Source organism: Salmo salar, chromosome ssa27, assembly GCF_905237065.1.
Source record: "Salmo salar chromosome ssa27, Ssal_v3.1, whole genome shotgun sequence".
In the NCBI taxonomy this organism is placed as follows: Eukaryota; Metazoa; Chordata; class Actinopteri; order Salmoniformes; family Salmonidae; genus Salmo; species Salmo salar.
Genome location: NC_059468.1, coordinates 1,646,961 through 1,670,249, shown reverse-complemented (window position 1 = coordinate 1,670,249; position 23,289 = coordinate 1,646,961). Strand labels below are relative to the sequence as shown.

At 41.3% G+C, this 23,289-nt stretch overlaps 1 protein-coding gene across 1 annotated transcript; it reads left to right on the top strand.

The window, feature by feature from the left end:
• The first annotated feature begins 13,228 nt into the window (after nt 1-13,228).
• On the top strand, nt 13,229-20,570 carry LOC106588181 (40S ribosomal protein S27). The gene is made up of 4 exons (XM_014176910.2): nt 13,229-13,335; nt 14,048-14,156; nt 17,209-17,319; nt 20,320-20,570. The coding sequence occupies exons 1-4, from the start codon at nt 13,330-13,332 to the stop codon at nt 20,346-20,348; spliced, it is 255 nt and encodes an 84-aa protein (XP_014032385.1). The 5' UTR covers nt 13,229-13,329; the 3' UTR covers nt 20,349-20,570.
• The last annotated feature ends 2,719 nt before the right edge of the window (nt 20,571-23,289 follow it).

Here is a 23,289-nt window from a genome sequence, read left to right as displayed (position 1 = left end):
AGAGGAATGAAGTGGGCGGCCTTGGAAAACCGGTCGACTACAGTCAGGATGGCAGTCAGACAGGGGGAGACCCGTGATGAAATCCAGGGATATGTGGGACCAGGGACGGTGAGGACAGGCAGAGGTTGCAGAAGGCCAGCCGGAGCTTTTTTATTTATTTATTTTATTATTATTATTTATTTTCACCTTTATTTAACCAGGTAGGCAAGTTGAGAACAAGTTCTCATTTACAATTGCGACCTGGCCAAGATAAAGCAAAGCAGTTCGACAACATACAAAAACACAGAGTTACACATGGAGTAAAACAACATACAATCAATGATACAGTAGACAAAAATAAGACTATATACAATGTGAGCAAATGATGTGAGATAAGGGAGGTAAAGGCAAAAAGGCCATGGTGGCAAAGTAAATACAATATAGCAAGTAAAACACTGGAATGGTAGATTTGTAATTTGAAGAAAGTTCAAAGTTAAAATATAAATAATATGGTGCAAAGGAGCAAAATAATAAATAAAATAAATAAATACAGTAGGGGAAGAGGTAGTAGTTTGGGCTAAATTATAGATGGGCTATGTACAGGTGCAGTGATCTGGGAGCTGCTCTGATAGCTGGTGCTTAAAGCTAGTGAGGGAGATGTGTTTCCAGTTTCAGAGATTTTTGTAGTTTGTTCCAGTCATTGGCAGCAGAGAACTGGAAGGAGAGACGACCAAAGGAGGAGTTGGCTTTAGGGGTGACCAGAGAGATAAACCTGCTGGAGCGCGTGCTACAGCTTGCAGAGGAGCCTTGTTCTGAGCACACACTGTGCAAGCGGTGATGAATGCAGAGACGTCAGGGACCATGGTGGGCCACCAAAAGCGTTGTAGCACAAAAGCCAGGATCCGGCAGTTTTAGTTAAAAGCCCATTTTTTATTTAAGCAGCCTGTCTTATCTCTGCACTACCAATCTGTCAGTCGATGGCACAATCAATGACGTGGCACGCTACCATTGGTTGAAGCACGCAACGTCTGAGCAGGGGAGCGCGACCTATGTTGTCACGATACCAGAATTTTGACTTCGATACCAGGTTTAGTATCACGATACTTGATATCAAAACAGAACCGTGGTAAAAAAGAAAGAAATCAAATCAAATTGTATTTGTTACATGCGCCGAATACAACAGGTGTAGACCTTACAGTGAAATGCTTACTTAAAAGTCCTTAACTAACAATGCAGTTTTAAGAAAATACCTCAAAAAAGTAAGAGATAAAAATAACAAATAGTTAAAGAGCAGCAGTAAAATAACAATAGCTGGGCTATATACAGGGGATCCCAATACAGACTCAATGTGCGGGGGCACTGGTGTCGAGGTAATTGAGGTAATATGTGACTATGAATAGATAATAACAGAGAGTAGCAGCAGCGTTGAAGAGGGCAAAGCAAATAGTCTGGGTAGCCATTTGATTAGATGTTCAGGACTCTTATGGCTTGGGGGTAGAAGCTGTTTAGAAGCCTCTTGGACCTAGCCTTGGCGCTCTGGTACCACTTGCCGTGCGGTAGCAGAGAGAACAGTAGGGTGGCTGGAGTCTTTGACAACTTTTAGGGCCTTCCTCTGACACCACCTGGTATAGAGGTCCTGGATGGCAGGAAGCTTGTCTCCGGTGATTTACTGGGCCATACGCACTACCCTCTGTAGGGCCTTGCGGTCGAAGGCCGAGCAGTTGCCATACCAGGCAGTGATGCAACCAGTCAGGATGCTCTCGATGGTGCAGCTGTAAAACCTATTGAGGATCTGAGGACCCATGCCAAATATTTTCAGTCTCCTGAGGGTTGAATAGGTTTTTTCATGCCCTCTTCACGACTGTTTTGGTGTGCTTGGACCATGTTAGTTTGTTGGTGATGTGGACGCCAAGGAACTTGAAGCTCTCAACCTGCTCCACATCTGGATGGATCCATAACGAATTACTATGGGAATAAATATCACTGAATGACAGAAATATTGGAATAAAATAGGCTAATGAAGGCAACAAATTGTTGCTTACTGGAACACCCAAAGTCATCCAATTGTTATAATAGGATTTGAAGCAATAGCCTACCTGCATGTGGTCAACTTTTTCACCACTGTTTTGCGCTTCTCTGAGACAAGCATGGGGACTGGTCTTGATAAATCAATGAGATTTTTATTTTCACTGAATCTCCGTTTGGGTATTGGTTAGCCTACAATTAGGGTGTGGAAATGCAAGCTGTGCTGCAGTATGACGCAACTTTTAAAGAAAGAACCACTGTACCATGCAACACTAGAGGTGGGTCTAGTGATGTCATAGCAGTGATAAATGATGATTCAGGGTGCGTTTGTTAATTCGCAGAATAACTGATGAATTTACGAATGCTCAAAACCAGTTGAATATGGCCGGTGTCAGTAAACCTCGGCAAAAAAGCGTAATTAAATGGTTGCCAGCAGCACAGTTACATTCACCAACGCTCTGTATAACATTAAAACAGCCTAACCAGCTCTGTTAGGGCGAGTAAAATGGTCAGAGTGAGGTGTTCTCTCATTTTTGTCTGGAAGTAGCTAGCAAGCTAGCCAACATTAGCCAGTTAGCTTGGGTGCTTGACTGCCGTTGTGAGATCAGAACACTCGGATCAACCCTACTCCTCGGCCTGAGCGTCCAGTGTGCGCTCTGAACGGTCTGAGAATGGAACACTCTGAGAGTGAAACGATCTGAGAGTGAAATGCTCTGAATTTACAAATGGACAATCTGACAACGGTCTGAATTTACGAACACATGCCAAATCTTTTCAGTCTCCTGAGGGGGAAAAGGTTTTGTCGTGCCCTCTTCACGACTGTCTTGGTATATTTGGACAATGATAGTTTGTTGGTGACACCAAGGACACCAAGGAACTTGACCCGCTCCACTACAGCACCGTCGATGTTCATGGGGCCTCTTCGGCCTGCCTTTTCCTGTAGTCTACGATCAGCTCCTTTGTCTCGCTCACATTGAGGGAGAGGTTGTTGTCCTGGCACCACACTTCCAGTTCTCTGACTTCCTCCCTATAGGCCGTCACATCATTGTCGGTGATCAGGCCTACCACTGTTGTGTTGTCAGCAAACTTAATGATGGTGTTGAAGTTGTGTTTGGCCACACAGTCGTGGGTGAACAGGGAGTACAGGAGGGGACTAAGTACACACCCCTGCGGGGCCCCAGTGTTAAGGAACAGTGTGGCAGACATGTTATTGCCTACTCTTACCACCTGGTGGCGGCCCGTCAGGAAGTCCAGGATCCAGTTGCAGAAGGAGGTGTTTAGTCCCAGAGTCCTTAGCTTAGTGATGAGCTTCGTGGTCACTATGGTGTTGAACACTGAACTGTAGTCAATGAACAGCATTCTCACATAGGTGTTTCTTTTGTCCAGGTGGGAAAGGGCAGTATGGAGTGGATCTGTTGTATTTGTAAGTCGCTGTGGATAAGAGCCTCTGCTAAATGACGTAAATGTTGGGGCGGTATGTGAATTGGAGTGGGTCTAGGGAGTCCGGGAGGATGCTGTTGATGTGAGCCATAATCAGCCTTTGAAAGCACTTCATGGCTATGGGGCGGCAACTTAAAATGTATCATTGTTTTGCAATGTTTTCATAAACCATGTCCAATATTTGATTGGCAATACAAAAAGCTGTTGTTGGTCACATTAATGCTAACATTAACGCACACTGTGCAGTTCCAAAATAATCCAAATGGTGGCAGCCTAAACCACATTAATGTTTTGCATAAAAAAATGTATATAGTTACGTGCAATTTAGCAGGATTGGGATTTTAAGCTGCCATTCTTGGGATTATGTTGGAACTTGTCATGGAAATTCATGTACACTAAGAGAGACTTGGACAACTATTCAAACAATCCATCTTTATTTAACATTGATTAGTTATTGCAAAAATGAAGCTGGTCAACAGCACACTCTGAAGTGCGTGTTGCCGAGAGCTTAACCTTTACAGAAATGCGGAGTTCTTTATATAGTAGATCTAAAAATGCTTAGCCTTGGCTGGTTCCACCCGTCCCATGCAGATTGGGGCATCATAAGACACTCTGGGTTCATCCTGTCGTTATCTACACAGGGGGGTGTTGTTTTAACCCCCACTCGGCTTAGTCTCCCAGATGCAAGGATGATTTTGAGACTAAGGATTATGTTCTACTCCTCCAGGCTATCCCTATCCCGGTTACACCCACCACATCTTGTCTATGGAATGCAGTCTTTAACTCATTTGTCAGCTCAAGCCATCTCTAGTGACCATACACCCAGATTAGCTGCAGGAAGCTAGAGTGAAAACCATCCCTTTACAGACACACAGCATTTAATAGAACAGAAGTGTCTTACTATTTGTTAAGTATATAATTGTTAACTATTAATATCAAGCAAATCAGGTAAATATGTAATTTTTCGGTCACAAACTGCATGAACTCACATTAGCAATAGGCTTGTATTATAACTTAGAATGGGAGCGGAGGGGACAACTTTTGCAGATAATATTTACAAACGCAGGCACCAATTTTATAGCATTTGTGGTAATAAATCACATATTCCAAGGTCAATTAGCTACAGGACAATATTTCTACCTAATTTATTACACAAAAACAAATACACACCCTCCAACACCCCTGTAGGAACAACACTTCACAATTTTACACACATGTACATACGAGCATGCAATCCTTTCTCCAACTAAATATTCACAATGTTTGTGAGTTATATTACAGAGTACTAGGATGTTAGTCTATCCATCAAGATTAGAAATTAAACAAAATGAAACTGTAGGTGCAAACCTGTCTATGACTTCACTCTTTCCCCAGCGTGTTAGTATGTATATCATTATCATGATGCATTCCATCTTGGGTCATTGGGCTCCTAAACCAGGTTTGTAGGCGTCTTAACGCACTGAAAGATCTCTCACAGCTGCTAACTGGGATGGTCAGTGCGGCCTGTATGATTGCTTTCAGTGATAGGAACATATCAGGCTTTAACAATTTATATACACAGCACATGTCAGAAGTGGCATCTTTACTTTTTTTGAGAGGTAATGTTTAGCAAGGACTACTTCTTCTGGCTTGAGAGGAATATGCCATGTTTGTCTTGTGTGGGCCTCCCCTCTCTCTATCTTCTCCTGTGTTCTCGCTCTGTCCTGTCTGCTCCCCTCTCTTCCTTGCTGTCTGATGTTCTGCGTTCCTGGATTTCCTATATTATGACAGAGATTACATAGTATCAGTGCTGTAGCAATATGGAGTATTCTGAACAGACAAACACACATATAAGCAATATACTCACGCACGCACACACACTTAGATTGTTGACATGAAAGCTATATTTCGTCTCCAATGTTTATTGAAAACAAATACATTTGCACAATGACCACTTGTGATTTCAAATACATTGTTACAGTTGTTGGTTAGCTAGCTAGTGAATTTTAGCAATATTTGCATTGACATGATATCAGTCAAAACACCTTAAAACAAGACATGGTATCAATAACATGATGAAACATGCTGAAATAAGCCACTTAGCCAAATTCCCACACATAGCAGTGTCATTCTTGCTAGCAATCTGACCATCCAGAATCACAACAGGCTGACTTATGTGCGCACATCATTTATGTGACGTTGTCAGCCAACCCGTCTATGCAGCTAGATGCTAAATAATTGTATATTGTAAACACACACATACACGTAACAGTGTAGGTTCCGTCCCTCTCTTCGCCCCAACCTGGGCTCGAACCAGGGACCCTTGCACACATCAACAACTGACACCCACGAAGCATCGTTACCCATCACGCCACCAAAGCCGCGGCCCTTGCAACGTTAGGGGAACAACCACTTCAGATCTCAGTGTGAGTGACGTCACTGATTGAAATGCTATTAGCGCGCACCACCGCTAACTAACTAGCCATTTCACATCGGTTACACTCACCCCCCTTTTGACTTCCTCCTTTTCCGCAGCAACCAATGATCCGGGTCACGGCACCAATGTAACAGTGTAGGTTCCGTCCCACTCTTCGCCCCAACCTGGGCTCGAACCAGGGACCCTTGCACACATCAACAACTGACACCCATGAAGCATCATTACCCATCGCGCCACAAAAGCCGCGGCCCTTGCAACGCAAGGGGGAACAACCACTTCAGGTCTCAGAGCGAGTGACGTCACTGATTGAAACGCTATTAGCATGCACCACCGCTCTAACTAACTAACTAACTAGCCATTTCACATCGCTTACACACACACACAATCTATTAATTTACTCATGCAAATTTAACAACCATCTCTGTGTTTGCTGAGCTGCATCTTCAATTCCGCATGTCCATCTTACAGTTTTTTTTTTTTTTGTCATTTAGCAGACGCTCTTATCCAGAACGACTTACAGTAGTAAATGCATACATTTCATACATTTTTTTCCCGGTACTGGTCCCCCGTGGGAATCGAACCCACAACCCTGGCGTTGCAAACACCATGCTCTACCAACTGAGCCACACGGGACCATCTTCATGTTAACAGCTATCCAGCTTTGTTTTTTCAACAGATAATGTAATGTTAGCTAGCTAGTTGAGTTGACGTTACCAAAAGTAGCTAACATCATGTAAGCCTTAAGTTAGCTAGCTATTTTATTTGTAATTTTTAGCATATTTGGACAGTACTTGATTAGACAGTTATTGGTTAGTTAGTGATACTTTGCCCGGGTGGTGAACAGAGGTCCAGCAGTTGGATTCAGTGTCCAAATAGCTAATTGACAATAACTGTAACTTACTGTCAAAACCCTGCTCACAAAATGTGCTAGGTTGCTAATGAAGCAGCACTGCTAGCAAGACTGGGTAATCCCTCACGTTAGTTAGTTAGCTTAATGTTATCTGTCAGTGAAGCTTTTGAGTCCACATCTTGAAATGTAAGTTACTCGAATCTGGTTCACTGTGAGGTCAATATCTCTGAATAATCATCAAATCAAAAATCAAATCAAATTTATTGGTCACATACATGTGTTTAGCAGATGTTATTGTGGGTGTAGCGAAATGCTTGTGCTTCTAGCTCCAACAGTGCAATAATATCTAACAAGTAATATCCAACAGTTTCACAACATATACCCAAAATTCATGTAAATCTAAGTAAGGAATGGATTAAGAATATATATACATTATGTCAGAGTGGCATTGGACTAAGATACAGTGGCATAGTATAGAATACAGTTTATACATATGAGATGAGTAATGCAAGATACAGAGACATTAATTAAAGTGGCTAGTGTTTCATTTCCTTGAAGTGGCCAGTGTTCCTAATCTATGTCTATAGGCAGCAGCCTCTGATGTGCTGGAGATGCTGTTTAACAGTCAGTGGTGTAGTATAGAATACAATACAGTATATACAGCTCTGGTAAAAATTACGACCACTGCAAAATGATCAGTTTCTCTGGTTTTACTATTTATAGGTGTGTTTGGGTAATGTCACGACTTCCACCGAAGGTGGTTCCTCTCCCCGTTCGGGCAGCGCTCGGCGGTCGGCGTCGCCGGCCTACTAGCCATCACCGATCCTTTTTTCCTTTTCCGTTTGTTTTGTCTGTGGTTCTTTCACACCTGGTTTCATTTGCCTTAATTTCTGTGTGCATAATTACCCCTGTTGCGTGCCTAGGTTTGTGTGGGATTATTCATGTGATGTTGCGCGCTAAGGTTGTGCCTTAGTTTGTATTCACGTATTATACCAAGTGTGTATACGTTTAGGAGCGTAGTTTTTTTCCCCCTCCTTCCGTGAGCACTGGTTTCACTGTTGTCAAGGGCGTTTATTTTGGTATTGTACCTGACCTGTATGTTTGTGGACTTGCCTATTAAACTTCTTAAGGACAGACGTTCCGCTAGCGGAACGCCTCACCAATATCCAATGGTAGAGCGTGGAGCGAAATACAAATACCTAAAAAATGCTATAACTTCAATTTCTCAAACATATGACTATTTTACACCATTTTAAAGACAAGACTCTCGTTAATCTAACCACATTGTCCGATTTCAAAAAGGCTTTACAGCGAAAGCAAAACATTAGATTATTTCAGGAGAGTACCCTGCCAAAAATAATCACACAGCCATTTTCAAAGCAAGCATATATGTCACAAAAACCAAAACCACAGCTAAATGCAGCACTAACCTTTGATGATCTTCATCAGATGACACTCCTAGGACATTATGTTATACAATACATGCATGTTTTGTTCAATCAAGTTCATATTTATATCAAAAACCAGCTTTTTACATTAGCATGTGATGTTCAGAACTAGCATACCCACCGCAAACTTCCGGTGAATTTACTAAATTACTCATGATAAACGTTCACAAAATACATAACAATTATTTTAAGAATTATAGATACAGAACTCCTTTATGCAATCGCAGTGTCCGATTTTAAAATAGCTTTTCGGCGAAAGCACATTTTGCAATATTCTGAGTACATAGCCCGGCCATCACGGCTAGCTATTTTGACACCCACCAAGTTTGGGACAACCTAAACTCAGAATTACTATTAGAAAAAATGGATTACCTTTGCTGTTCTTCGTCAGAATGCACTCCCAGGACTTCTACTTCAACAACAAATGCTGTTTTGGTTCCAAATAATCCATAGTTATATTCAAATAGCTCCGTTTTGTTCGTGCGTTCAGGTCACCAACTGAAGGGTGACGCGCGAGCACATTTCGTGACAAAAAATGTCAAAATATTCCATTACCGTACTTAGAAGCATGTCAAACGCTGTTTAAAATCAATTTTTATGCTATTTTTCTCGTAAAATAGCGATAATATTCCAACCGGGCAACGTTGTATTCATTCAAAGTCTGAAAGAAGAAAATGGAGAATTCTCGTGAACACGCCTCTCAGTCTCACTGTTCCCAGGCTGACCACTAACAAATTCTCCTGCTGTTCTTCGCCCAGAGACAGCAGACACCCCATTCCACTTTCTGACGCCTTCTGAGAGCCAATGGAAGCCTTAGAAAATGTCACGTTACAGCACAGATGCTGTATTTTCGATAGAGATGCTACAGAAGGACAACAAATTGTCAGACCGGGCACTTCCTGTATGGAATCTTCTCAGGTTTTGGCCTGCCATATGAGTGCTGTTATAGTCACAGACACCATTCAAACAGTTTTAGAAACCTTAGAGTGTTTTTTTATCCAAATCTACTATTTTATGCATATTCTAGTTTCTGGGCAGGAGTAGTAACCAGATTAAATCGGGTACGTTTTTTATCCGGCCGTGAAAATACTGCCCCCTATCCCAAACAGGTTAAATAACGCATCTCAGACATCTCTGCTCTCATGCGCTTGACTCCTTCATCCTTCATCTAAACACAAGCTCGTCACAGGTAAAATGAGTTTTATTCTATAAACTACTGACATTTCTCCCAAATTCTAACTAAAAAATATTGTCATTTAGAGCATTAATTTGCAGAAAATGACAGCTGGTCAAAATAACAAAAAATATGCAGTGTTGTCAGACCTCAAATAATGCAAAGAAAATAAGTTAATATTCATTTTTAAACAACGCAATACTAATGTTTTAACTTATGAAGAGTTCAGAAATCAATATTTGGTGGAATAACCCACATCTTCAATCACAACTTTCATGCGTCTTGGTATGCTCTTGGTATCGGCTTGTGACCATCCATCTTCCTCTTGATCACATTCCAGAGGTTTTCAATGGGGTTCAGGTCTGGAGATTGGGCTGGCCATGACAGGGTCTTGATCTGGTGGTCCTCCATCCACACCTTGATTGACCTGGCTGTGTGGCATGGAGCATTGTCCTGCTGGGAAAACCAATCCTCAGAGTTGGGGAACATTGGCAGAGCAGAAGGAAGCAAGTTTTCTTCCAGGACAACCTTGTACGTGGCTTGATTCACCCTTGTGGGGCCCCATTGTTGAGGATCAGCGAAGAGGTGTTGTTTCCTACCTTCACCACCTGGGAGCGACCCATCAGGAAGTCCAGGACCCAGTTGCACAGGGCGGGGTTCAGACCCAGGGCCTCGAGCTTGATGATGAGCTTGGAGGGTACTATGGTGTTGAATGCTGAGATATAGTCAATGAACAGCATTCTTACAGAAGTATGCCTCTTGTCCATATGGGACAGGGCAGTGTGGCGGCGATTGCATCTGTGGATCTATTGGGGCAGTAAACAAATTGAAGTGGGTCTAGGGTGGCAGGTAAGGTGGAGGTGATATGATCCTTGACTAGTCTCTCAAAGCACTTCATGATGACAGAGTTGAGTGCTATGGGCAATAGTCATTTAGTTCAATTACCTTTGTTTTCTTAGTGGCCATCTTGGTGGCCATCTTGAAGCATGTGGGGACAACAGACTGGGATTGGGAGAGATGTTTACAGAATATATCTGTAAACACATCAGCCAGCTGGCCTGCGAATGCTTTGAGGACATGGCTAGGGATGCCATCTGGGCCGGCAGCCTTGCGAGGGTTAACACGCTTAAATGTCTTACTCACATTTAAGAAGGAAGGAGAGCCCACAGTCCTTGATAGCGGGCCTCGTTGGTGGCACTGTATTATCCTCAAAGCGAGCGAAGAAGGTGTTCAGCCTGTCCGGAAGCAAGACATCGGTGTCCGCGATGTGGCTGGTTTTCCTTTTAAAATCCGTGCTTGTCTGTAGACCCTGCCACATACGTCTCGTGTCTGAGCCGTTGAACTGGGATTCAACTTTGTCCCTATACCGACGTTTAGCCTGCTTGATTGCTTTGTGGAGGGAATAACTACACTGTTTGTATTCTTCCATATTCCCAGTCTTCTTGTCCTGGTTAAATGCAGTGTTTCGCACTTTCAGTTTTGCACGAATGCTCCCATCTATACATGGTTTCTGGTTGGGGTAGGTTTTAATAGTCACAGTGGGTACAACATCTCCTATGCACTTCCTGATAAACTCATTCACCGTATCGGTATGTGTCGATATTATTTTCTGAAGCTTCTCTGAACATATCCCAGTCTGCGTGATCAAAACAATTGAAGCGTGGATTCCGATTGGTCAGACCAGTGTTGAATAGTCCTCACCACGGGTACCTCCTGTTTGAGTATCTGCCTATAGGAGGGGAGGAGAAAGATGGAATCATGGTCAAATGGAGGGCCTTATATGCATTCTGGAAGGTAGTATAACAATGGTTGAGAGTTTTAGCAGTACGAGTACAACAATCAATATGTTGATAGAATTTCGGGAGCTTTTTCCTCAAATTTGCTTTGTCAAAATGGCATCTTTCTAGAGCTCTGACTTTCTGACCTGAAGATCAATGACGTTATGATTTGACATAGCTTTTTCCAAGTTCCCAGTGGTCTTGAAAGCACCATAAATAGCGACGGGCCAGCTGAAGTCTCCGCTCTGACAGGAGCGCATGCTGGGGATTAGCCTCCTTACCCCCAAGCAGCTTTGGGTAGAGTTGGAAGCAAGGACGTCACTAGACATTCCGAATATCCGGGGCTCAGCCCTGAAGACCTGGGGGGAAGGATTTGATCCCTGCGCAACCAATATGAAGTGCCCCGCACTCTTGGCCTCGCACTCTAGCAGTGAACATTTTGCAGAAACATAACGCTATGTTGCATATCTCACTGCTTTCTTCCATGCGCTGTGCTCTCCTGATGCCTAATAAATAACATCTTAATATTAATTCAATGGATTGTTGCAAGTACAAATTACAAATGCATTTTCCATGAAGAACAATTATTGGAAAAAATATTTATGCTGACCTAAGGTGCAGTGGGCACTGGGCAGCTGTAGCCTATGACACTTCGTGTCGCCAGCGGTAGCTAGTAACGTGGCCATTTTTTTCCCCTCACAAGGATTATATTTCAAGTAGGATAGCAGCCTACATAAGAAATAACTAATATTGGTAGCGATCTAGATGTCACCGTGATATAGTCTACTACTCAATGGGGAGAGCATGAACTGAAACAACACCGGGACACAGTGAGTGTCCTCCTAGCTGTCACACAACCCTGTGTGATTCGGGTTCACTCTGCCCTCAGCTGAGACATAAGTCATTGTTTTGCAGGCCCGGTGTGTCCTTATAGCCTCTCCCTGCTAACCATTTGTTTAATTTAAACAACATTGTTCCATAATGTATTAGCTAAACCTGTTCACTTTACCAGCAATATGCAAACATTTGGCGCCACAGAAAGAAAGGAAAAAGTTCAATCTTATAAAATAATCTCTGGTATTAGGCTATAGCAATGTTTTAATAGTTAGCTAATAAGGTCCCCTTGTCACTTGTCTTTTAACCTACAGAGTAACAGTCCTGGTGCTCTCTCTCTCTCTCTCTCATTCTATTCTTTATTTTTTTATGCTTATCCTAGGGGTGAGAAGAGCTAACAAATCAGAACCCAGGATTGTTACGGAGTCCCATTAGGTACACCTGATACTGCGCTGACTTTTCTCTCCTGGATGCTCTCCCTAACCCTAGCCTGTCTAGCTTCAGTAGACGCAGACTTCAATCCTACACTGTAAAACTTTCCCCTGTAAATGTACAGCATTCTACTGGCACCAGAGTTGCCAGCTTAATACTGATATTTTTCTTTACAGCTGAGATGCTGTAATATAATTTACAGTACTATTTTCCTTACTGTAAAACATTACAGCATCCCTGTACATTTACAGCAGGGATGCTGTAATATGTTTTACAGTAAGGAACATTGATTTAAAACTGTTCGCTGCTCTGGCACCCCAATGGTGGAACAAGCTCCCTCACGACGCCAGGACAGCGGAGTCAATCACCACCTTCCGGAGACACCTGAAACCCCACCTCTTTAAGGAATACCTAGGATAGGATAAAGTAATCCTTCTAACCCCCCCCCTTAAAAGATTTAGATGCACTATTGTAAAGTGTTCCACTGGATATCATAAGGTGAATGCACCATTTTGTTAGTCGCTCTGGATAAGAGCGTCTGCTAAATGACTTAAATGTAAATGTAATGATTTAGTAGTAAAATAGCAAATCTATGTTCATATTTAGGGATGTAAACAGAACAATCAGTGTCACAATCACTCATTGTGACGAGTGTAATCACTCACAATGTAATGTAGGGTAGGCCTATGGATTGTGACGTATTCTGTCATCTCTGGGGCTGGGGATATGACATTTCGAGAGAGGTCTGATCAATAAAATGCATCTGGTGGCTTAATATCTACCTTAATTGAAAACTTGTCAAATCTATCAATAAATTAATTTTGACCTTACAAATATGTCCACCAACCTCATTCAATTCACTCACTTCCTGCCCGTGCACAAAAGTAACGTCATTAGAAACCCCTTGTTTCCGAACATGCCTTCTTTCAGGCAACGGCTATTTCTTCGCAAACATGCCAGTGAGTACCGGAGCCTGACATAATCACACTTTTACCGTTAACATAGGGCTTTGGATGACAATCTTGGAGTCAGTCAATGCATAATTAATTCGTGTTTTGACTGTTGTGTGTTTGAGCTCTGTCGTTCCAGTCAGTGTCGAGGTATTATCATAATCTTTCATATACGCGCTGATTAGTAGCGCAGTGTGATACAAGATGGCGGCGTAAATATCGCAAACATGGAGATGAGTAACCTGAGAATGTAACACTAGCTACCATATGTTTGAATATACGTGCAATTGCATCCACTATATTGAATGATTTCGTAGAAAGTGTAGTGCAGGTACAGCTGAAATAACAGCTGACATGTATTTTATTTCCTCGAATAAGGAAAGGGAAGACCATTGGTCAACGTTGACGATATCTAATCCAGTAAACAAGAAATCTAGGCAGTATGAGAGGTTTTAGATTGCAAATTCATTGCAATTCCTGGGAAGTATCACTCGCAGGAACTGTTCAACTCATCTGGCTGTGAGCGAAACACTCTATCGCATGTGTTGTGTACCTATCTGACTGCATGTCGATATCATTCATAGTTTGCTCTGGATTAGGGTGTCAGTTAATTGACAAATGTTAAATGTACTGCCGTTTTGTCACTTGTAAGCAGGTGTCCTATCTACTCAAACTAAATGTAATTTTCTAAGCAGTCTTGCTTGTCCACTCTATCCTGCAGCTCGCAAAAGACTTGTTACACCCATCCCCTGATGAGGAGAAGAGGAGCCACAAGAAGAAGCGTCTTGTCCAGAGCCCAAACTCCTACTTCATGGATGTTAAGTGCCCAGGTAGGTCCCCTTTGTTTCCTTCATTGCATTTATGCGTTTGAATCATGTACTGTATGTGATCTCTTTAGTTTATGGTTCACAGTTAGCTTTAAAAAAAATATATATATATATTATCAAGATTTATTCAATTAACAATGGGTATGCAGACCAAGTATTCAAAACAGTTTGGTCGGTAGTCTTGGTTTAATCTAGGCAATGCACAATTGTCGTCATGCGCTGTTTGAATGAACATTTTGTAAGGCTTTCCCAAAAAACCTTCCCAATTAAATATTGACTGCAAAGTAGGCCTCATGATGATCAAATTTGATTGGTTACATATACATGTTTAGCAGATGTTATTGCGGGTGTAGCGAAATGCTTGTGTTTTTAGCTCCAACAGTGCAGTAATATCTAACAATTTCACAACAATACACATATCTAAAGGAATGGAATTAAGAATATATAAATATTTGGATGATGTTGGAGCAGCATAGAATACAGTATAAACATATGAGATGCAAAAGTCTGAAGAGGCGACTCTGGGATTCTGGCCTACTAGGCAGAGTTCCTCTGTCCAGTGTCTGTGTTCTTTTGCCCATCTTAATCTTTTCCTTTTATTAGCCAGTCTGAGATATGGCTTTTTCTTTGCAACTCTGCCTAGAAGGCCAGCATCCCGGAGTCGCTTCTTCACTGTTGGTGTTGAGACTGGTGTTTTGCGGGCACTATTTAATGAAGCTGCCAGTTGAGGACTTGTGAGGTGTCTGTTTTTCAAACTAGACACACTAATGTACTCTTGCTCAGTTGTGCACTGGGGCCTCCCACTCTTTCTATTGTGGTTAGAGCCTGTTTGCGCTGTTCTGTTAAGGGAGTAGTACAGTGTTGTACAAGATCTTCAGTTTCTCGCATGGAATAGCCTTCATTTCTCAGAACAAGAATAGCCTGACAAGTTTCAGAAGAAAGTTCTTTGTTTCTGGCCATTTTGAGCCTGTACTCAAACCCACATGCTAATGCTCCAGATACTCAACTAGTCTAAAGAAGGCCAGTTTTATTGCTTCTTTAAGCAGTACAACAGTTTTCAGCTGTGCTAACATAATTGCAAAAGGATTGTCTAATGATCAATTAGCCTTTTTAAAATGATAAACTTGGATTCGCTAACACAACGTGCCATTGGAACACAGGAGTGATGGTTGCTGATAATGGGCCTCTGTACGTCTATGTAGATATTCCATTAAAAATCAGCTACAATAGTCATTTACAACATTAACATCTACACTGATCAATTTGATATTTTAATGGACAAAAATGTGCTTTTCTTTCAAAAACAAGGACATTTCTAAGTGACCCCAAACTTTTGAAAGGTAGTGTATGTATTCAGACCCTTTACATTGTTGAAGCACCTTGGCAGCCATTACAGCCTTGAGTCTTCTTGGGTATGTCACTACAAGCTTGGCACACATGTCTTTGGGGAGTTTCTCCCATTCTTCTCTGCAGATCCTCTCAAGCTCTGTAAAGTTGGATGGGGAGCGTCGCTGCACCGCTATTTTCAGTTTTCTCCCGAGATGTTCGATTGGGTTCAAGGCTGGGCTACTCCTGCGTTGTGTAGTTAGGGTTGTTGTCCTGTTGAAAAGTGAACCTTTGCCCCAGTGAGTTCCTGAGTGCTCTGGAGCAGGATTTCATCAAGGATCTCTCTCTACTTTGCGCCATTTATCTTTCCCTCAATCCTGACTAGTGTCCCAGTCCCTGCAGCTGAAAAACATCCCCACAGCATGATGCTGTCACCACCATGCTTCACCTTAGGGATGGTGCCAGGTTTCCTCCAGACGTGAAGCTTGGCATTCAGGCCAAAGAGTTCAATCTTGGTTTCATCAGACCAGAGAATTTTATTCTCATGGTCAGGGTCCTTTAGGTGCCTCTTGGCAAACTCCAAGTGGGCTGTTGTGCCTTTTTACTAAGGAGTGCCAAGGCCTTCCCCGAATTGCTCAGTTTGGCCTAGTGGCCAGCTCTAGGAAGTCTTTGTTGTTCCCAACTTCTTCCATTTTTAGAATGATGGAGATCACTGTGTTGGATCTTAAATGCGGCAGAACATTTTTGGTACCCTTCCGCAGATCTGTACCTCAACACAATCCTGTCTTGGAGTTCTACGGACAATTCCTTCGTCCTCATAGCTTGGTTTTTGCTCTGACATGCACTGTCAACTGTGGGACCTTATATAGACAGGTGTGCCTTTCCAAATCATGTCCAATCAATTGAATTTACCACAGGTGGACTCCAAGTTGTAGAAACACTTCAAGGATGATCAATGGAAATGGGATGCACCTTTCGAATCTCATAGCAAAGGGTCTGAATACTTTTGTAATAAGGTATTTTTATTTAATACATTTGTAAAAATGTCTACGCCTATTTTTGCTTTGTCATTATGGGATATTATGTGTAGATTGAGGAAAAATATATTTTTTAAATCCATTTTAGAATAAGGCTTTAACTTCTTTTAATTATAAGGTTAAGGGGTCTGAATACTTTCCGAATGCACTGTAGGAGTACCTATTTCTTTAACTGCTCAACACAGAATAGCCTCATGTACGCACTCCCTCGAATAGAGAAAATATCCTTTCTATTTTATTCGGCTTTGTTCAATTGTATTCTTCATAATATAAAATAATGCCATGGAATTCTAAACAAATAGTGTAGCCCACAGCCATATGGAATAGCCAGATTTGGACCTAACATAAGGACAACTCAAAGTATGCTGTTCTGTTCTTTTGAAATAGACTACCTTTGAAATAGGTCTAAAAAAACATGTAAATGTTGTCTATCTAAAATAATGGATTTGTGACGGTGTAGGCAATATTACAAGGATTTATTAGACTTCTTAAAATGTAGATGTTCAAAAGGTCTGCATCAGTGGCTTGTAGGCTGTGTGCGGAAGCCAGGAGATTCTAAATGTGTTTGTTAATTAACTGTCAATTACCATGAGATGATAGTTATTTGCTTGACAATCACCGGCTGATTGTGACCACCACAGCCCTAGTCTAGAGCCCTGGTGTCTTAATGATTGTATTTTTGTTTCCCTCAGGATGTTACAAGATCACAACGGTGTTCAGCCACGCCCAGACAGTTGTGCTGTGTGTGGGTTGCTCCACAGTTCTGTGTCAGCCCACTGGAGGCAAAGCACGTCTCACAGAGGGTCAGTAGTCTCAGCATTTTGTGTGAATTGCTGGTGGGTTCACCTGCACCCACTAGCAATTGCTAATAACCCGTCTGTAACCGCCAGATCTGTTAGGAAATCTAAAGCCTGCACCCAACCCTAAACCGCAATATAGAAAATGTGTTGTACAGTTGGTTCCCTTTTGTCCTTTTTTTGCTTCGGGGGATCGATTTTGAACTTTATTCCCATGTTTCGAAAAGCATTTGGCAAGTTGGAGCATGTAAAATTAGGCCCTAAAGCTTAGGCTTATGCACTAATGCCAGATAAAAAATATTGGAAAAAACCCTCAAGGTAGCCTATAGATATTAATCTTACAATTATACATGTATGGATTTTACTGCATTGTTTTCACTTTATTCAACCTGCCCGCCACCTATCTGCCTTTCATCCACACAATATTTCATGACCCTGAACCCGCCCGCCCCCCCATATATAACTGCAGGTTGGGTAAACCCGCACATCACTAGTGTGTGCCCCCTTGTGTTTTCCAACTCAAGTTGGAGAGGACAGTCTCTTAAATAATTGAATGTCTTTGGGGGGTGGAGGGGTGTCTCCAGCAGTTTTAGGTACAGCAGCAATGTCAATATGTATTTATGTAGTTAAGGGCCTTCATGTGCAATCAGTTATTGGAAGTTCCCGGGTTCCGACTAGAAAGTTTCACTTGAGCAGTCCTCCAAGTCGTAATTACAAGTGGGAAACAGAAAATGTTACCTGAGTTGTGATGTTTCACCACTGACCTCGCACCCTTGCAACCAAAAGATGACGACAAAGTAGTTTTTGACAAACTTATTAATGTGGATAATGTAGCTAGTTTGAACATTGTCAATGTTAAGCAAGCTAGCTAACTGTATTATTAGCAACGTTAGCTAGCTTATCTTATCAAGCTAGCTTGAATCGTATTGGTTGAAGAATTTGACTTCAAAAGCACTAACACGATCATTTAAAAAAATGTATATTAGATATTATAATTTTCCTACTTTATACCCCCTTTTATTTCGTCATATCCAATTGGTAGTTACAGTTTTGTCCCATCCCTGTAACTTCACGGACTCGGGAGAGGCGAAGGTCGAGAGCCATGCGTCCTCTGAAACACGACCCTGCCAAGCCGCATTGCTTCTTGACACACTGCTCGCTTAACCTCTATGGGCTAGGTGGGACGCTTGCCTACTCAACAGCCAGTTGAATCCTGTGGCGCGTTATTCAAATCCTTAGATATGCTATTACTTCAATTTTTCAAAAATATGACTATTTTACACCATTTTAAAGATAAGACTCTCGTTAATCTAACCACACTGTCCGATTTCAAAAAGGCTTTACAACGAAAGCAAAACATTAGATTATGTCAGCAGAGTACCCAGCCAGAAATAATCAGACACCCATTTTTCAAGCTAGCATATAATGTCACATAAACCCAAACCACAGCTAAATGTAGCACTAACCTTTGATGATCTTCATCAGATGACAACCCTAGGACATTATGTTATACAATACATGCATGTTTTGTTCAATCAAGTTCATATTTATATCAAAACCCAGCTTTTTACATTAGCATGTGACTAGCATTCCCACCGAACACTGCCGGTGAATTTACTAAATTACTCACGATAAACGTTCACAAAAAGCATAACAATTATTTTAAGAATTATAGATACAGAACTCTTCTATGCACTCGATATGTCCGATTTTAAAATAGCTTTTCGGTGAAAGCACATTTTGCTAAATTCTCAGTAGATAGCCCGGCATCACAGGGCTAGCTATTTAGACACCCAGCAGGTTTAGCACTCATCAAAGTCAGATTTACTATAAGAAAAATGTTATTACCTTTGTTGTCTTCGTCAGAATGCACTCCCAGGACTTCTACTTCAATAACAAATGTTGGTTTGGTCCAAAATAATCCATCGTTATATCCAAACAGCGGCGTTTTGTTCGTGCGTTCTAGACACTATCCTAAAGGCTAAATAAGGGTGACGAGCATGGCGCAATTCGTGACAAAAGAATTCTAAATATTCCATTACCGTACTTCGAAGCATGTCAACCGCTGTTTAAAATCAATTTTTATGCCATTTTTCTCATAAAAAAGCGATAATATTCCGACCGGGAATCTGCGTTTAGATAAACAGACAAAGGAAAAGAAAGCATTCGGTCGAAGCGGGCACGCGCCTAAGCCCATAGTACTCTGAGTGGCCACTTGCCAAAAGCGGTAGTGTTTCAGGCCAGAGCCTGCCTCGATATCGTTCAACTTTTTCCCGGGCTCTGAGACCCTATGGAAGACATAGGAAGTGTCACGTTATTGCACAGATCCTGAGTCTTCAATAAAAAGAGCCAAGATGAAACACTACTTCTCAGACAGGCATCTTCCTGCTTGAAATCTTCTCAGGTTTTGGCCTGCCATAGAAGTTTTGTTATACTCACAGACACCATTCAAACAGTTTTAGAAACTTTAGGGTGTTTTCTATCCAAAGCCAATAATGATATGCATATTCTAGTTACTGGGCAGGAGTAGTAACCAGATTAAATCGGGTACGTTTTTTATCCAGCCGTGTCAATACTGCCCCCTAGCCCTAACAGGTTAACCCAGAAGCCAACTGCACCAACCCTCCCCTAACCCGGATGATGCTGGGCCAATTGTGCGCCGCCTCGAGGGTCTCCGTTCACGGCCGGCTGTGACACAGCCTGGGATCGAACCCGGGTCTGTAGTGACTCCTCAAGCACTGCGATGCAGTGCCTTAGGCTGCTGCGCCACTCGGGAGGCCCAGCACCTGAACACAATCATGTTGGACCATTCCATTCGAACATTGCGTAACATTACTATAGACTTAGAAGATTTGAAATTATTGTTTTGGCAGTGAAAGCTTTAGTGCCATTCAATCTGACAGTTTAGCACTAGGTGCTATAAATGTTAATTTGGTTTCACACTGCTCTCCGCAACTCTCTCCTCAGATTCTTTGTGGCCTGACTGTCATTTTCTCTTTCCATCAGGGTGCTCTTTCAGGAGGAAGCAGCATTAGTTGTACTTCTGATGCCCCGGTAAAAATGTAAGAGAGGAGGGGTTGGACATGTTGATTTCAGCGACTCCAGCCTTGATACTGCATCCAAGAAAGATTGATCCAAAAGTGCTCATGATGCCTGGACACCAGATGGGATTACTCATTCAATGTGATAGTCTACTTTGTTGCAGTAACTGAACTCTTCAACCAATCTCTTTTAATACAATTGTTTTGGCTAAAGAATTGGTTGTTTGTACTTTTGTTTCCTTTTCCATATTTGCCTAAATTGGGATTGAAATGTTTTACTCTACATCAGTTGGGTAATTCACATGAAACCAGTTTTTTTTTTTTTAAAACATGTCTGTCGCAAATTGAGTTACAAAACCATGATGCGTTTGCAAAAATCAACTATCATTATGAGGACTACGGTCAACATTTTTGGCAAAGTGTCTTATTTTAAATTGTACGTTCTCGCCTGAATTTTGTACATTTTCAGTTTTCATTACCTTTTTCGGATTAAATTATCAGTTATTTAATACAATTTTACTTTACAAAAACGTAATTTATTTGAATAAAACTGCTGTAGTTTGTCCATAAATAACAAAACGATATACTAGTTTAAGTATACATTAAATGATAATATTATGTAGTGTCTGTCAACGTGCATCTCACTTTTTAAAGTTCCTGTAAGAACTCCAATCAGTTTAAGTGGTTATTCACATATGATGCATGATCAAGAGGAGTAGTCCTTAGATGTGCACAAGTAAACATATTCGCTTATACGCCTTCAGAATGAGGTTCTTATTCTCAAACAACCCCTTTAACCAACTTGGCCTTCTCATTACTGAAACGGCAAGAAAAGCTCCAATTAGGAAAGAGTGATGTGAATTCTATTGTGTAATTTAAATTTCGATATTTGTATTTTCAGTTTAATTCTGGCCTTTTCATAAGGGAAACGATGTTCTATCGGAAATTGATTTGTTTACTTTTATTGGACAAACTGTTGTGGAAATTGTCAAATGCATAATCTGATTTTAAAAAAAAAAAAAAAAGGAAATGGATAAGTACAGATCTTAATCTCAGTGATCAATGAGAATTTTGTGAAATTACACTTGATCAATTTTGGGGTCAAATGTAATTTGTGATAATTACCCAGTTGGGCTATTTGCATTTGTTTTCATAGCCAGTTACAATTTGGTGAGTGCTTAATTTGAAGAAAATATCGAGTAACAATTTGTCATGGGCTACTTAAAGGGCAGCTCCACCACTTTTCAATTTCATTTTCATTATCCAGGACAAGTGTCAATGTGAAAATGGCACATTTCTATGTTTTGTAGAAATAAATGCTAAGTTCTACCTGATGAAATCAAAAGTTAAGCCATTTTAAAAACTGATTTTCCAACTATGAGATTTGTGGTGAAGTGGGGAGCAAGAAAATACCCTCCCTTGGGCTAGAAACTCATTGCAGGTTTTGAAAATAACTTTTTACTTTTAAGGTGTTTAAGACACATGACGTCTGTGATCTCCAGGTCGGAAAGACTGAACTCTAGAAAGATGCCAGAGTTTCTGACTTGGAATTCTGAGTTTGCTGACCGTTCAAAACGATCCCCCCCCAGATTTCCCAGTTCTTTTCAACATTTATCTTACCCCATTTTCTTTTTTAAGACAATGTCTTTTTAACCACAGATCATAGAAATGTGCTGTTTTTACATATGTGGACACTGGTTTGGTGTTGGAGTTTGAATACTGGTGGAATTGCCCTTAAAGTTTAAGAATTTGACACCAAAATAAGACTTTAGTCTGAATAATTATATAATGTTCAGTAAAAAGTTGATATTTGGAGATAATATGGCAATTTACCTTACACTTACTGTGAAATTACAACTGAATACATTTTTCAGAATTACAATTATGAAGCTCTGGAAAATATTCTATTTACAACCTATTAGTAGACACACTGTGCACTTGCTGGCTAACAAAACAAAATACACTTGAATTGTTATTCAGATAATGTGGCAATCAAGAGTAGTGTTTTTTGTTGAAAGATTTCCAAAATGGGTGAAATGTGCATTCTACAGTTAAATTCCATCCACTTATTGCTTTATTTAGTATTATGAAACTGCATAAATGTTCCACCTTTTAACATGTTACACCCATAAAATGGTATGTAGCCCAGGGATGCAAACTACTCACCTTTTGGCGAAATTCGCCGTTTTGAATCCAAAATAGGTGACCTACGTGATTCGTGTAGATCCGATGAGAAAAGTTTGGGCGGAGGGGGGGCTTTGGATCGCTACGGGCTGTAAGCGAACTAGTGATGCGCTTTTGGAGCAATACTGGCTGTATCCAAGGCTCAGCCAATCATTCACATTACAGAATGCAGCACGCGACTGAAGTATTGGCTAGTTACAGCATCAGCGCGCGCCCTGGAAAGACAGCGGGAGAGTGGAAAAGCAGTTTGCGCGTTCCCTGAACTGTAACGGAGAGGTTGTAACCGAAAAACAATTGGTATTTGGAAAGTTGGAGGTGAGGGAGAAAATGTGGTGGAACAAGTATTGTTAACATTAAGTATCTTGCTAGCTTCATGGTGTGAAAATAGCTAACGTTAGTAACCAAACCAATTCGCTATAATATTAACTGGTAACATTATACGACTCCTTGCCGTTCCTCAAGTTATAACGTGTTAGTTGCTTACTGGACCCCGACAATCTGTGTGACATGTTAACTACTAACGTAAACTCACCCTATTCCGTACAAATGTGCGCAACCGCGACATTCAAACGAGGCTGCAAAGAAAACAAATGGGACTGTAGCGACTTCAAAATCTGGGGTGTGAACTACGTTTCTATTCAAGCGTTGATCGACATGGTAATAACTATAGTATTGGAGAAAAGTTGAAAAAACGGACCCTCCGTTACATCGTGACGTGTCATGCCGTAACGTACAGCATTCGTACAATCTC